This window comes from Mycteria americana, chromosome 6 (genome assembly GCF_035582795.1).
Source record: "Mycteria americana isolate JAX WOST 10 ecotype Jacksonville Zoo and Gardens chromosome 6, USCA_MyAme_1.0, whole genome shotgun sequence".
NCBI lineage: Eukaryota > Metazoa > Chordata > Aves > Ciconiiformes > Ciconiidae > Mycteria > Mycteria americana.
Window position 1 is genome coordinate 66,714,063 of NC_134370.1, and position 15,730 is coordinate 66,729,792.

The 15,730-nt window shown below is 36.0% G+C and overlaps 1 protein-coding gene across 7 annotated transcripts in view; it reads left to right on the plus strand.

The window, feature by feature from the left end:
* MEF2A (myocyte enhancer factor 2A) overlaps positions 1 to 15,730 on the plus strand; it is a 95,580-nt gene that overhangs the window by 42,193 nt on the left and 37,657 nt on the right. For all 7 annotated transcript variants that reach the window (XM_075506297.1, XM_075506302.1, XM_075506300.1 and 4 more), the window contains exon 3: positions 1,778 to 1,981. In XM_075506297.1, coding sequence (XP_075362412.1) covers positions 1,778 to 1,981 — 204 coding nt within the window. The remainder of the gene's footprint in view (positions 1 to 1,777; positions 1,982 to 15,730) is intronic.

The following is a 15,730-nucleotide window of genomic DNA, read 5'->3' on the forward strand; positions in this document are numbered from 1 at the left end:
TCAGGCCTCACAAAAGGCTTGGTGATTAGTGGTCTTTAAACCCGAAGAAGTTTCTAAGTTAGAAACACTGGACAAGCGCTTAAGTGGAACTATGGTTATCATAATATGCTTGACATTCCATATTCTCATCTTTCTAGGCCTTCTGTTTTTTACCTCTATTCCTGCTGTGGCTAAGTGCTAACAATCCAGCTTTTCAAAAATCATAGGCACAGTGCATTTTGGGGGGAAGAGGGCACATGTTGAAATGGATTTGGCTTTTTGGTTGGTTTGTTTGGTTTTTTTTTTTTAAATGGACATGGATACTGTTTTATACCTGGAGAGGAATCTCAGGTCCACAGTACCTTTGCAAACATGTGGTGGAAGAGCAAAGTATGCATGTACTGTTTTAATAATACAGTTGTTGTCAGCATGCTATGTACATAATGTTGCTAGTATTTCTGTCTGCATCTCTCTGAGACTATTTATGTAGTGGGAAGGATAGTATATATTTTGTATTATGGATATTAGAAAAGAAGTAATATACATGAGATACTCATCTCTGGAAAAAACACCTTGAGGTGTGTATACACAGAATTTTCCCATCCATCTTCCAAAAACTTGATGTACACCTAGGTAATTAACATGTTAAACTGTAGAAACCCATAAACCAGGTTTGATTGTTTCTTGTGTTTTACTTCATTCCATATCTTGCAAAAGTATTCTCACTATTGTCTGTTAAATATGTAGGGCATGTAGGTCACTCACCTGCCCCAGAGGCGTATGCTTTGAATTGTAATATGGGGTGTGAATATGGCCCCAGACAGAGGTGTTCCCTTCAATGCCGAAGCTCAAATTGAAAGGCTAGATCCAAAAATAGCATCTTTATTTAAAAGGTTTCAGAACATTAACCTCATACTAGTAGATTAAGTGCCTTTTTGAGACACTTAAGAGGATGTTTAGTACAAATACTGTCCTTGAAGAAAAGCTGGCCTTAGCATCAGACCTGTGTTTGATTCAACTTGATGTCAAATACATTGATGCTCTTATACCCTTAACTAACTGAACTCTTGTGAAAGGAATAATTTTTTAAAACTTTTTTTTTTTCATAATTGATGGTGATTTTTCTAACTGTCTTTCCCCCTTCCCCAATGGACAAATGCTCCTTTGTCATGGTGTGTAATGGATTTATTTCCCCACAGCAGTTCTAATTGGACAGAGTGATTGTTTCACAATGTTCCCAAGTGGCAGAAAACAGCTTAAAAGTATAAGTGAATCTGATTAGATAGTTTAATAACAACAAAATAAGCATATTTCTTAGCTTTGCATAATTAGAAACCATAGAATCATAGTCACAGTGTTGCTTCCATTGATATTGCTGTTTTCTTCAACTTTACTGGAATTAAGGTTCTGAGTAACCTGTAAACTAGTTACAGAATAAGTGTTCATCACAGGAGAAGGTATTGTGATATCTGGAAAGTCAATATTGGTTGAACAGAAGGAAATATGTTTAGAGGATCCTAGAAACTTTAACTCTCCTTGGTAGTTACATACCAGTGGAAGAGTTGGGGGGGTGTAATTGTTTAGCTTAGTCTAACGTAGAGCATTGGCCCTAAAAGTGACACCCAAATATGATAGGCAGTTCTTCTTTTAAGCTTGTACACGTGTTCAGTTACATCGCTTGTTAGTAGGAATAAATAGTGTAGGCTCAATTGGTATATTCCTTGAATACTTGATTATAGTCCTTCAAACCCTTGTCATGTGTTAAAGAATAATGATTTTTTTTTTTTTTCTTCTCTAGGTCACCTTTACAAAGAGGAAGTTTGGATTAATGAAGAAGGCATATGAGTTGAGTGTACTCTGTGACTGTGAAATAGCACTCATCATTTTTAACAGCTCTAACAAACTCTTTCAGTATGCTAGCACTGATATGGACAAAGTTCTACTTAAATACACAGAATACAACGAGCCCCATGAAAGCAGAACCAACTCAGATATCGTTGAGGTAACAATTTGAAAAGACACATCAGTTTTCTTATCTGCTTAATACTTCAAATATAGAGCAATGTAGAGTATTTTAAGATATTTTAACCAGATGTATTTAATAACTTGAAGACCTTGTCATAAAATGTAAACTACTGCTTTTAGTCTGGTTTCTCTAAGGCAGTAAGTAATCTTTACAGCCATGTTGTTTTCCCATCTGCCCTCCACCCCCTGCTAGTTTCTGGGAAACATGTTTGATTTCAACCACATTTGGCAATGGAAATAGAGGTGTGAAAGATGGTTGTTTTTCTGGGGGAGGGAAGGGGGCAAGTGTTCAAGGTTTTCAGGGAAAAAAAATCAGTTGGATGGAGAATAAGGTCCAAAGAATGCCCTCAGCCTAAAAGACAATTATGGTTGGCCCCTTTTCGCTTTTGAGGTAGTAGCCACTTTACCAGTCAAATGTTGCATATGGATCAAATCAGCCACAGCCTGTGCTGCCACTTGTTCAGCCAAAAAAACAAAACAAAAAAAGTCTATGGAGCAAATTAACTTAATTAAATTTGTTGTCCAGTCACTGTGTACGTTAGTTAAAACATAGCAGTAGAACGATTGGAGTTTCTGCAGTAATAGAATAGCATGAATATATTTCTCAAAGGTATTGGTTTCGTCTACTTTTATTATGCTTGTGCTTTAAATAGAAACTCTTTCCAGTACATAATTTCTAAATTAGGTGCAGTAGAAATCAAGGATTTTCTTGGCAATTGGAGCCTTTATGTACTGTAACTGCGTTTCAGATAAGAGTCATGTCTCCAGTAGTCCTGTAAATAGACCAAAACAGGTGGCTGACTTAAGTGTTTCATTTAAATTCTGAAGTTGTCTTCCGAACGAATGCCTTGCTTTTTAGGAATGATTTAGGAATAGTGATTAGCCTTGTATAGCTGAAGAGTCTATTGCCAAGGGGATCACAGAGTACAGGAGGATACTAGCTGATCTTGAAAATAAGTTTTCAACAAAAACCAGATTGGCAAAATTGAGAAATAGACAAATGCCTTAGATTGCTTTCTGAGAAGACTCTCTGCTAATTTGTCAACCAACTTTTATGATCAGAAAGAAAACCTCCCCAGCTTCTGTCTTCAGTGTGGAGTACTAATGAGAGGGATAATACAAGCTTTGAAGAGTTGGAGGAGTGTTACTTAGTCACTGGATTAGTGTAAATAAGGGATAGCCACTGTAGAGGAAGGGAAAACCTAATTCTTTCAAGATGAGCTTTTGACTGTGACAGATGTGAATTTGAAATAGGGATGCAAGCAAGTCAGCCAGGCTGACTTTTGTTCTGCATCTAAGGCCTCTTTGTGTTGTGACTTGTGGTAATAGTGCTTCTTCACATCATGAGGACTAAGAACCTCTTCCAAAATAATTTCTACACAAGGCTGCTTGTAGTTTTTTGGGGGGTTTTTTGTTGTTGGGTTCTTTTACCAGTGTCAAGCATTTGACCCCTGGCAACTACATTAAAAAGTGCAGTCAGTACCCAAGTACGTATATGGTTTCTATTCTGGGGGAACATGCAAGAACTCATCTGCAGATTCTTTCTGATTTTCCTCTGTAGGTTTACTGTATTATACTAGTGTGGGATTTGGGAGTTTACTCTCATCTTTCAAGCATAGTATAATTTAGGAGTTCATCTCCCAGTCTCTTCAGATTAGCCCTGTGCGCTCTTTAGTCTGCTTGAAATTTTTTTGTTTTGTTTTTTGTTTGTTTGGTTTTGTGTTGTTTTGTTTTTTTCTTTCTTAGTAAAATGTTAATTTAGCCAGCAAGGGGAGTGTATACCTCTTTGCAGGGAAAATATGTTCAAGTTTCTGGCTATGTTCTGGAAGGGAAAGTTAAGTCAGTAGGATGAAATATTTACAAGCTCAATATATGTAAGGTAGAGTGATGTTTTCTCTCTGTTGGATTCCAGGAAAAAAAATATGTGTACAGTATTTCAGAGAGATACTCCGCAGTTTCATTTTTTGCAACTGATTGCATTTCAGATTTGCTCTGCCTGTGTGGTAACTTTGTAGTCTATTAGCTATTGTTCTTTAGGCAATTAAGAGAGATCATTCATGGCTGCGTTCGGATGGTTTGCTTCCCCCTGTAAGTAAATAATGTCTTTAATTTAGAAAAACATTCCTTTTCAGGGGAAAATTCAGTGGGAAATTACCTACTTTTTTGCTTTACAACAGAGCTGAATTGGTTCAACAGAGAATATGATGTGCTTTGGAGCAGATACAATGACAGGTACAGCATAGGTAGGGAGGAGCATGGGAGAAGAGATGAGATGCGGGAAGAGTAAGACTCCTGTATTTAAGCAGTAGATAGTTGCCAAAAGCTCACTGCTTCATGTAATTTCACCATTGTCAGATGCTTGTGGCATGATAGAGGTGAAGTTACAGCACCAGCATTTGGGAAACATTCTGAAAGAACAATGCAAAATGGCTTCTCTTTATTGTGCCTATGTAGAAATACTGTTTTAACAAATAAAAATTACAAAAAACCCCTAAAAATCTGTTGAATATATACTAAACCGATTTAGAATAAGTAATTCCATTTTATGGGGTTATAGCTGATGTATATATCTTAGTTAAAATTTTAGTAATTCACTTGCCTGCTTGAATATGACAGATGGTATTTATTGTGATGTAGGCTCACTGTGAAACTAGTCTTGACCCACTGTGTTCCTGATATGCATGACAGGAGGGTTTTTTTGCTGTGCTAGAAGGATAGCTAATTCTACACAGCTCAGAAGCTGTGTAAGGGGAGAAACAAATCTACTGTTACTTATTTTCAGTACTGGGTAGATGGTAATGTTGTAAATTATTAAGTGAAATTGATGACACATCTTCCCCTTATAGTTGCCTCCTGTTCAATTTTGGCATAGGAATTGCTTTTATATGCCCAGAGCTTGGTATCTTCTGTTGCTGCTGGAACGTTTGTGTGAAAACATAGTAGGAGGGAGAGCACTGGCATCTTAAATGAATGCTAGGATTTTTTTTTTATACATGCCCTTATGTCTTTCACTGTACATGGTATTGTAGATGTGAATGCTCTGTTGCTGTGCTGTACCTATTATTTTCTAATTTTTTGTCCCTTTTATGTGTTTTTGTTGGTCCCATTTTTCCTTTTAATTTCTGTTAATATTTCCTTGTCGTCCCCTCCCCCCCTTTTTTTTCATTCAATTTCTAAACAGTCTACCTGTCAATAAATTGTTGGCTTCTTTACCTATTTCTTACCATGGGTTTTTGTCATAATTTTTTTTCTTTTGTAGCTACTTGGTAACTAGTAACTGATGTGAGTGTAAGGAATATGTTTTTTGTGCCATCTTGGCAGAATCACAGACTTTTGAATAGCTGGAATTGGAAGTTACAGAATTTCATTTTAATGTAAGCTTAGTTTTCTCACTATGAGTAGTATACTTGGGGATGGTCTCTTCCCTACCATTTGGTACTTTTTAAAAATTAAGGGAGAAGATCTTCTAAAAGATGGCCTGTAACCAGTTTTAAAGGATAATTTGTGTGGCATCTTTGAGCTGGGACTCAACCTCTGTGATCTTCAACTCTTTTACTGTTTGAATCTGTTTTACAGCATTGGAAAAAAGAGGTGAATAGGGAAAACAGGGTTGTTTGAAACACTCAATCTTCAGAACATACGCAGGTCTGTGAAACAACTTCCTTGCTTATCAGGATCAGGTACAATTTATCTAATGGGTTTTTTAGATTAATCTCTGCATCCCTCTGAAATATGGAAGATGAACACAGCTGATGTTGGTGAGGACAGTGAAACTTTGCTTATGATTGCTGATGTCCTGACCTTTTAGTAAAAGGCATTTACTCAAGAGGTGGTGAGTGTAATGTTTCCTTTAAGCCTCAGAAAGGAAAAAATGTATCTTCTGTTGAAATTCCAAAATAACTTTTTCATACGATTTCAGAAATATAAATTATCATTCAAAAAAATTCTTTGTTTCTTGCTCTTGGAGAATATGGTCCTTTTCATATCAGAGGAGAGAGGTTTTGTTCTGTTGTACAATAAGGTTTCATTCGTCTTATTTTTTCACAGTTATTTGAGTGAAAGCTAGTGCTCTTGCACAGGTTAGATGGACCATATAGGGATATTGCAAAAAAGTGAAATTTTCATTCAGTGTGTGCTTTGAATTCTTGAAATATTAGGATCATGTATGAAGTTTTACAAAGCTGTAATGGTACAGCTGAAGATTGTTACACTGAAGTACTGTCTATGATTTGAAGGACTTGCCGTAGGTGTTACAGCATTTGATGCTTTAATGTTCATGGACTTTTTTTCTGTAACACATTACTTCTTTCTTCAGGAAAAATAATTACTTGCCAAGAATAGAGTACTTCTGCAGAGTAAAATGGGAAGAATTTCAGGTTTATCAGGATTCTGTATCCATATGGTCGACAGAATGTTTCAATGTATGAAAGGCAATTTTAGACCTTGAGCGTTCATCCTTTTTTGATCCAAAGGAAAAGAGGGAAATGAACAGGCACTCATACTTGATCTTCTTTAGTGTAGGGAGTGTTAAGATTATTACAGATTCTCTGCAAGGTAACACTTCCATGTTGGGTCCTTCTGTCCCTCAAGAGGGCCTCAGAAAGCAGCAGTCATTCAGTTGTTCCCTGTCTTCCAGCCTCGCTTTTTCTGGGAGTCAAGGACTGAAGGCAGGCTCTTCTTGCCTGTTTAGCATGACTTTTTATCTCTTTTCCACTCTTTGATGTTCCTTGAGTGATACAGGAAAACGGGGTTTATTTAACCTACGCTTGGCCGTGGGCGGGTGGGTTGTGCACGTTCCATCATATCACCTCATCAAATTGAGGTGATTTGATTTTTAGGAGCCTGTCTAAAAGGTGACCTACTTTACCAGTTGGCATCTGCGCCCATGAGAATTTCGGATAGGTGTCAGTTAATGAGCCTCTTCTGTGCTGTATAGTTTAATGCTCTTTTCAGTATAGTATAATGTGCTGTATAAGGCTTAGGTTATACCCCAAATATTGACAGCTGTCCTTGAAATATGCAGTAATCAGTAATAAAAATCGTAATTAAAAAGTATTAAAAAATCTATCCTAAATGATACCATGTAATTACTGTAAACATACTCATTCTTGTGAAAAGACTGCTGTATTGGAATAATCATAATTGTTTCTTGGTTTAAGTTACAGCAGGTGATTTGGATGTTTGTATTAAATCTCTTAATATGGGAAATGCTGACTCTAATAGGAAGTAATGTTTGTGATGGCTTGGTGTGATAGTGATCATGTCATAGTTTTGACAGAAACAAGACAGAAAGCAGGTAAATGTACCTGCTGCTACTTACAGTAGTGCAAGTAAGCCAGTTTAATCTTACAGAAGCTGTATTCAGTGCATCATCTTGCATTAAAATGCACTCTATTTCTCTGCCTTTTCACAAAACTGTAATGAAGAGCTGGTATAGGAGCAATACGTGTTCTTTAGTCATAGACGTATTTAGTATCAGAGATGCGATTGTCAGATCGTAGCTGTGAGTAAGCATGTAGAGCTCATCTGCACATGTAGAGCCTGCAGCATAAAGCAGCAGATGCATCTCCACAGCCAGATGGAGCATATGCCAAGAGACAAGTGTAACAGTGTGGGGAGCATAAACAGAAAAGTTGGTGTTGAAACACTATGTTTATAAACCAAAAGCTTTTTGGTTTTGTTTTTTATCCAGTTTTCTCTACCTCCCCAGCATTGCTTCTTTTCTAGGCTATGGATTACCAACATGTGTTTTGAACTGTTATTGATGTGTCATACGGTATAGTAGTTTGTTAACTGTGGGATGTTATGATATTTTGGTAGTACTTGAATTGGTTCATAGCTGCTTTTTTAAAATTTGGATGAACTTCATATGAAATTGAAGATCTAGGAATTGTACCTTAATATACATGGATGCACACATACAAAATTAGATGAGAAAGATGTTCAGCTAATTGATCCTTTTTCCTTCTTTGGTGGATACCTGATGTATCTAATCTAGACATGCATTTGGGAAGCAATTTGGGCTTCCATATTTTCCATATTCAAAGCTAAAAAGTAAGGTGCTGGAAAGTGGATCGCATCCTTCAAAAATCTATTTCTTTGGAGTGTTTAATAAGAGAAGTTACATGGTAAGTTTTTAAACACATTTTTAAAAAGAAAGAGAATAGTCTACAACCAGCTTCAGTTGAAAATGAAAACTGATGCTTAATGTAGGTGACTAAAATCTCCAAATTTACATGAAATATGAACACAGTTTTATAGAACTGAGCTAGTGCTGAGAGGCGATACTGTGAATGTTGATGGTTACACACACAATAGAGATTGTAGGAAGGTTGACAATGCTGATCAGTTAACGCTGTTTTGCACTCCTTCATATTTGATAGATGGAGAATTGCCAGAAGTGGGCTAGATTTAGGGGGGAGAAAAAGAAAGAAAAAAGCAAAAAGCTTTGGGCTGATGGAAGAATATGTACAAGTACTATGAACAGCATTATCATGTGTTTTTGTTGTTTGGACCTCTTGCTTTGGTCTCCAAATAGGATGGACCACACTGTGGAAATAAGTGGTATACATTTAGAAGAACGAAGAAGCTTAAAAATGGTTTCGGTGAAGTAAGGAAATGACTTTGTAATCTGCTCATGATCCTGAGAAAATGTAGGCATTATTGAACTTGATTTGCTAAATGATTATGTAAATGTAATTATACTGCATATAACATTTCAAATAATTTGAGACGGCACACAAATGCCTTTGAGACATTTTAAGGATGTGATTGAGGAGGATTTATGTATGGTTAAGGACTAAAATCTCACTTTTACCTTACCTTAAAAAGAGAGAAAATGTGTAAAAACTGAAGTGGTCTGGAATATGATTCATCAAAAACTTACATATATATGTATAGTAGCTTTAATCTGTTTTTTTTCTAGTAGAAGTGTTTACTATAAACCTGGGTTGTAAACAGGTTATGCTTTGGGGTTTTATTTCCCACTCAGTGTTGATGAAGAAGCAGCTTCCTTGAAAAGTTTAAAATGTGGTCAAGGTAGCAAATATTTGAGTACAGTGACAGAAGACACCTGTTTATTTTGTGCTGAGCTGAACAGTTACCACTTATAATGGTGTCTGTCTCTTTTTTTAATTTGGGAGATTAAGTTCAACAGTTAATCCCCAAAGTCGTTTTATTTGAGCTGTTTACTGTTATTGTTAATTTGTCCGTTCTTGCATTTGGTAATATTGTTCTACTTCAGAATATTCTTTTAATTCTTTGGCTATGCTGAAATTGCTATGGGCATACTAGTGACTAATGTTGACATGACTTTTTTTTTTTTTTTTAAATTACAGATTGTTGGTGACTTTAAGAAAGCTGACAGTGTTAGTTTTTGTTCCTAGTTAACATTATTTTGCGTTCCTTCATTTCTGATATATAAAGAATTGCCAGAAGTAGGATAGACTTTTTTTTTTAATAGCTTTGGCTTGCCTGCAAATAATCTAAAGCTACACTTTCCTTATAAACCAGTGATTAAATTTAGTGTTTTAGGGTTAAGAATACCAGTTATCTTCTACCGTTTAAAACAGTGCTGTTGTTTTAAACTTACCATGCTGTACTGGTATTCTGAATTTTGATGAATTCCAGCTTTAGTCACTAATTAAAGCGTATATATATGAAGTTTGTCTAGAATGCATTTTTATATATTGTTTCTGAAGTCTCTTTCTAATAATGGTTGTGCTTAGCTGTTGTATTACCACTAGTAATTTTATGTAGTTCCAGTTCAGATTGCTCTCTGTCCTACAACAGTCCTGTGACAGTTATACTAGTGAGATTATCTTAAAGCTGTGAAATGAAATTCGCTGTCATGTTCTCCTTATTTTTTTGATAAACTAACAGAAAAAGCTAATCACTTAATTGATGAATGACAGCTTACTTGGCTGTACATCAGTAGAATCTCAAATCAAATCAGATGGCTTTTCAGGAAGCTGTGCTCCTGTGAGGACCAGAATCTTAAATCTATGTCAAATACTAGTAAAGGACCTTTGTATGATACCTGTCTACTGAAAACTCTGCAGAAGCAACCCTGCTGATAGGTGATATGGATGTATTTTAAGAACCAAGATAACTTTGTATTTCATCTAGGAGACACACCAAGAGTTTGAGTTGATCATAATAGTGTGTTTTTCTCTGAGAATTTCTTTTCCCATTTATGTTTATCTCTCTTTAAACGGGAATAGATGATATCATAGGTCCAAATATCATTAGTAAAAAGAAAATACCTGAAGCTTTCCTTTCCTCATTACAAGCTATCAGTGTATTGACCTGGTTGTCTTAATGGAATGGTTAATTGTCCTGTGAGCTAGATGCTTGGCCAGTGTATTAAATTCTGTTCATGGAGCAGAGATAACTTCTTCGCTTCTTCTTTTCCACCACCTTCTTACAGTTATCTGATGAGAAAATGTAACTAATACATTAAACTTTCTCTCTTCTTCTCCTTCCTGCCTCCCTCAAATGCTGTTAACTTTTTTCCTGAATTTGACATGAAACCCAAAATAACAATAAATAGATGTAGCTTAATCGGTATGGTAAATGAATTGTTAACATCATAGTCTGGAAGATGCAAGTTTAAGCAGAGCTGGAGTGGTGCTAGTTGAGGCACTTCAGTATCAATTTTTCTGAGCACAGGTAACTGTTTTCTTTAGAACAATTTAAAGCATGGCTTGATTTGGTTCCCATCACTACCTGCATATGTAGCTACAACCTACTTGTAATCAGTAAAGTTCCCAGAGATGTGCTCTAGTTCTTAGAACAGTTGTGAATGTGGCAGACATGACTATGGGCATGGCTGTTCACTGTCCTGTCCTGCCAGTCAGTGATATAAGCCTGTCATTGTAATCCTAAAGTGTAGACTATATCTAAACAGAAAGTAGTACTATTTAAAGGTTCTTTCCTCAGTTTCTAGTGGTAACATGAGTTGTTAATATTTCAGTTTGGATGATGTAAGAATTTTATAAGTGTCTCATTGAACTCCAGACATATTAACCATTAAAGACAGAAATAGCTAACAATGCTAATGAATATAATGGATAGTTTGGATTCTAATTACATAGCGTTAACTACTTTTAATTTGTGTGATTTTTGTGCTTTCCTTTGCAGTGTGCAGTATCTAGATGTAATTGGAATAAATCAAAATATTCAACAGCCCAAAGCAGTAAGAGCAAAACTTGTTTTCACTGTACCTGTGTAACCTACTAGGATGAGGTTTGAATAAAGAAAACTTTTGCTTTTGCTCATTTTACTGTAGAAAACTTAGGCTGTCGTGCTTTTGAATGAGGCCTTACAATGTAAAACTTGTCATTAGGTGGAATCTGTGTCATTTTTTTAGGTTATGGCTATTGTAAGTATTTCTCATGCGTTTCCTATGAAAATTACCCTTGACTTTGGTTTATATTGCAAATTAGCAGGTAGTGGTACCATATTTACTCCACCTTTCCTCACAAATCTTTACTAAAATATAAACTTTGAACTGTAGAAGCTAAAATGTGTCAAATGTTCTAGACACTTGTAAAATAAAGATGCACTTTCAAGTGGAGTAACTAAGTGTTTTGAGAGATTCTTTAAGGATCCATCTTGCATCTGGGATTCTTTGGCCCATGAGGGTTTGTTGGAGTGATTCCTACATCCTATACCTCTTACTTACCATCCTCCTTTAGAAGCAAAGGATGATTAAAGCTCCATGTGTATATATTTGTAGTACAGACTTGGATAGCACATTCCAAAGAATCAAAACTTAATGAAAGCAGCTATTTTTTTAGATATTGCATATAGCTTCTATTCTTGGTGAATAACAAATACCTCTCATTTTCACTGGGGACTGTTTTTAGTATTTATTTAATAGGTGCTGCCGGTCAGCTACATAAAAACAGTGATTCTCCTCTGTTACTAAGTCCTGTATTTATTTCCCAGCTGTGCGAGTGATGTTTTTCCAACTGATTCTGCAGTGTGTTTGGAGAATGTTTTTATTTTTGAAATTTATAGGGCAGACACACAAAGTCCAGTTCTCACACCCACTGCTCGGGAAACACATATCAAAGATCCGGTTCTGGATTTAGCTGTTCTGGAGACGTTGTGTTAAGTAGGATTGAAAATTGACTCCAAGAAAATCTATAACAGCTCACTGCCTGTTAATGCTGGAGTTCATGCAGGCAGTCACACAAAGTCATAATTATTTACTTGTATTAACAAGTTCTTCAAGCTGTGCTGGTCTCATGTATTCTGCAGCCCTTGTGTTGCTGCAGAAATTGGTGCTTTTGAAATTCTGTATTGACAGAAGAGTATATTTTTACTCTGCAGTTTCTAAGCGAAGACCATGGTGTCTGTTAATCAAGAGTGAGTGACTTTACACAAGCTGTGCATGGAAAGAATAGGCTCCAGAGCAATGCATCTCCTGGAACTACAGCAAGATAAATAGCTGTTCTTTCTGATAGTATTCTTGATTGCAGTGGAGAGTTAATGTAACCCCAGCTTTTGACTTTCAAGCTCATGGGTTTGGTAGTGTCTTCAGCCATCAACCCTGGCAATCTGTCAGGGATTAACCACCTTGCAGAAGGGACAGCAGAAGTGCTAGCTTCTTGATCATTGCTGTTCATCAACCAGTGTTAGCATAAACTGTCAAAAAGGAGGGAGAGCGTCATCTGAAAGATGCTTCACTCCTAGTTGCCTTTTGGACCTCAGCATGTTTACGTGCTGTGTTTCTGTTGAGAAGTTTCTAATACTTTGCTTTTGAATAATCTTAATGTTTGGGCCTTAAACTGATGGTGCTTCTGCAGAAGAGGGCTGGGGGAGTCTCTAGCCTCCAAGAAAAAATGGCCTAGATCTTCATACTGTCATAAAACCTCCCAGTCACATAACCAACATGTGGGTGTGATGAGATACTTCTGATCATATGATGGAGATTGTGGTTTGTTCATTGCCAGTGTTTTACTGCAAGTAGTGTGGCCCATCTAGGCTGTAACATTCTTAACACTCATCTGAACAAAGGACTTCATGTTGATCCTTTCACCTCGTATGTTTTGCATAGTAACTGTTTTATCACCTGAATAAAGGAAGTATTTATGGTGGTAGTTCTTGTGGTACAGACCTATGAATCTCCTAACAGCCCTTATTATATCATATCATTCTTGTTCTTCATAATACTTAAATCAATACACATACAGTGTTAATGTATTTTTGTGACTTACCGGTGATAGTTATTACATATTGTTAATGTCATATCAGTGATGTAATATTTCATGTGGGAGCTTACATGTCTGTAATTTATAGTATAGACTATGGAATGCTAGTTTAGTTAGTTAAATTGGCAGTAGTGTGAATTTTAACATTTAAATGTTGTTTTACTGGAGTTATTTATCAGTTACTTCCAATAGGAAGTGAATAATATATTTTTAATTAAAAACTCCCAAATTCCTTGGGAATATTGTGAAGATTTTTTTAGATGAAAGCTCTTACACATTGTCCCACGAAAGCTCTTCTAACTGTAACAAACCGATGCCATTTAAAGCCCTGCTCTTTTTTGCATTAACTTACAATTCAGTACTCGCAGATCATAGTGACTTGTTAAAAAGAAAAAAAGTCAAGCATGCCAGAGCCAGTCTTTATCCAATATTGACATGAATTACACATTATAGAGTAAAGCTTACTCATGTTGCACTGTCTCCGATTCCTGTACGGTCTCTTCTCTCTACCTCTCTAGGTCCCACATTTGATTTCCCACCCCCTTTTCAGGTTAGGTGAGGACAGTATTCAAAGAGGTGCTTTGGCTTTTGAATAATTCACTCTAAGTGAAGGTTATGCAAGGAAAAACATATTAAGTGTATTCCTTTGACACATAACTGAGAAGTTCAGTATTCAAAACATGAGTTACGACATAGTTACCACAGCTTTATGTCTTGAAGTCCTACATTCTCATTGTTTTAATTCAGTAAAAATAGAGATGTATCTGCTTGTACCCTACTTTATTTCTGGAGAGGCTCACTGCTTCCTGTTGGACATACTTATCTCGGCTGGTGTTTTCAAGTACCTGCTTTCAGTTGTCTTATTCAACTTGCTTATTTTTTGCGTGTCTTTTTGTAAATATTCTGCAGTAATGTTATGAACTGGGATAATGCTTGTACGCGTGTGCGCGCACACACCACGCCTATTTAGAGCACACACATGTGCCCACACGTACTTTTAGCTATTTGTCTATACAGTTGGACACCTTTTTAGGTGAAACAAAATGGCAGTTCCATACCAATATTAAAGGTAATTGAAACTTGTTCTGGTAGACGTTAGTGTAGCCAGTTCCCATAATCTTACATGTGAATGGTATTTTAGCAATTGTATAAATCCTTAGAATCCACTAAACATTTTCTCTGGGAGTAGTTGCTATTTGTGTTGTAATTACTATTTTGATAATACTAAGTTATCTTGAGTACCAAGACTTTGAAATAGTTTCTGTTATCCTTTCCAATTTTCAAGCAGTAAGGAGAAATTCAGGACAAGAAATGTTTGAAAGAGCAATACTGCATAGGCAGGTACACCAAAAGAAACCCGTTCTTTTTATGTCATTGAATTGTAATTGGAGTTTAGAAAATTTTTCTTGGCAAACTATGAGTAGGAGATAATATTTTTACTAAAGAACTTCTAAAAGATTATGAAGGATATTATGCAGATGGGTTGCTACACTTGGAAACTTTTCATGTTCCATATGGCTTATCTGCAGTATACTGTTGCTGAAAGGAGGCATTCAGTCAGCTACTGCTGTTGCTGATTTATATTTTAACCATTGCAAGTATGTGAAGAGGTATATATAGGAGGATGTGTATGTACATATATATGTTGTCACTTGAGTAAGGACTGAAAAAAGCATTTATGTACCATAAAATATTTCTCTGAACATTCTGACATAGAACTGTGTTTTGCTTGGTTTTACCATTAATTTTGTTTGTTGCAGACTGCATTCCCTGAAAGGACTATAAAATATATTTGATGTATATGCTAAGGAATAGTTTGTGCTTCCTGAAGATGAACATCGGTCTACTTTGTCTTTTGTTTTTAATAAAAAGATTGAATAAGATCGACTTAGGCTGGCAATTTAGTACACTGTGATGGAAAAATCTAGTTGATGGTGCTTTCTATAAAACAAGTAAAATGAAAAACTGCTCAGCGATATAAAATTTAATAATCTAGTAAGTTCTGTAGAAAGTGAAACAAAGACAAATGCATCAAATATAAGACTTTGAGAGCTTGGCTTAGCTTTCACTGTGGAAACAGTATTATCAGTGCTAATGGATTACTAATAATTTTAAGTCTCAAGAAGTTCATTTAGGAGTGAGTAGGTCAGCAACTGCATTATAAAGTCCACACTTTACAGATAGTGTTTCTCTAAAATCACAAATACAAGTAAGCAGCTTCCCTTCCTATACCTTCTTGTCTAGTGCATTGTGTGATATTCTGGGGGTGAAGAGTGGATTTTATAGCCCCTGAAATTGTTATTCTTTAGTAATTGCTTGTGGTTTATCTATTTAAAATAATGGTTCACAGCAAAGATGCTTCAAGCTAGAATCTAGGCTTCTTACTGTATCATGTCTAAAAACCTTTTGTACGTGTTATTTTATATAAATGAGGGTTTGAATCCTGAGTGCCATCTTTATCATATCTTGGAGGAATTTGACAGCTAGCTTTCACGTTTGGCAAGCCA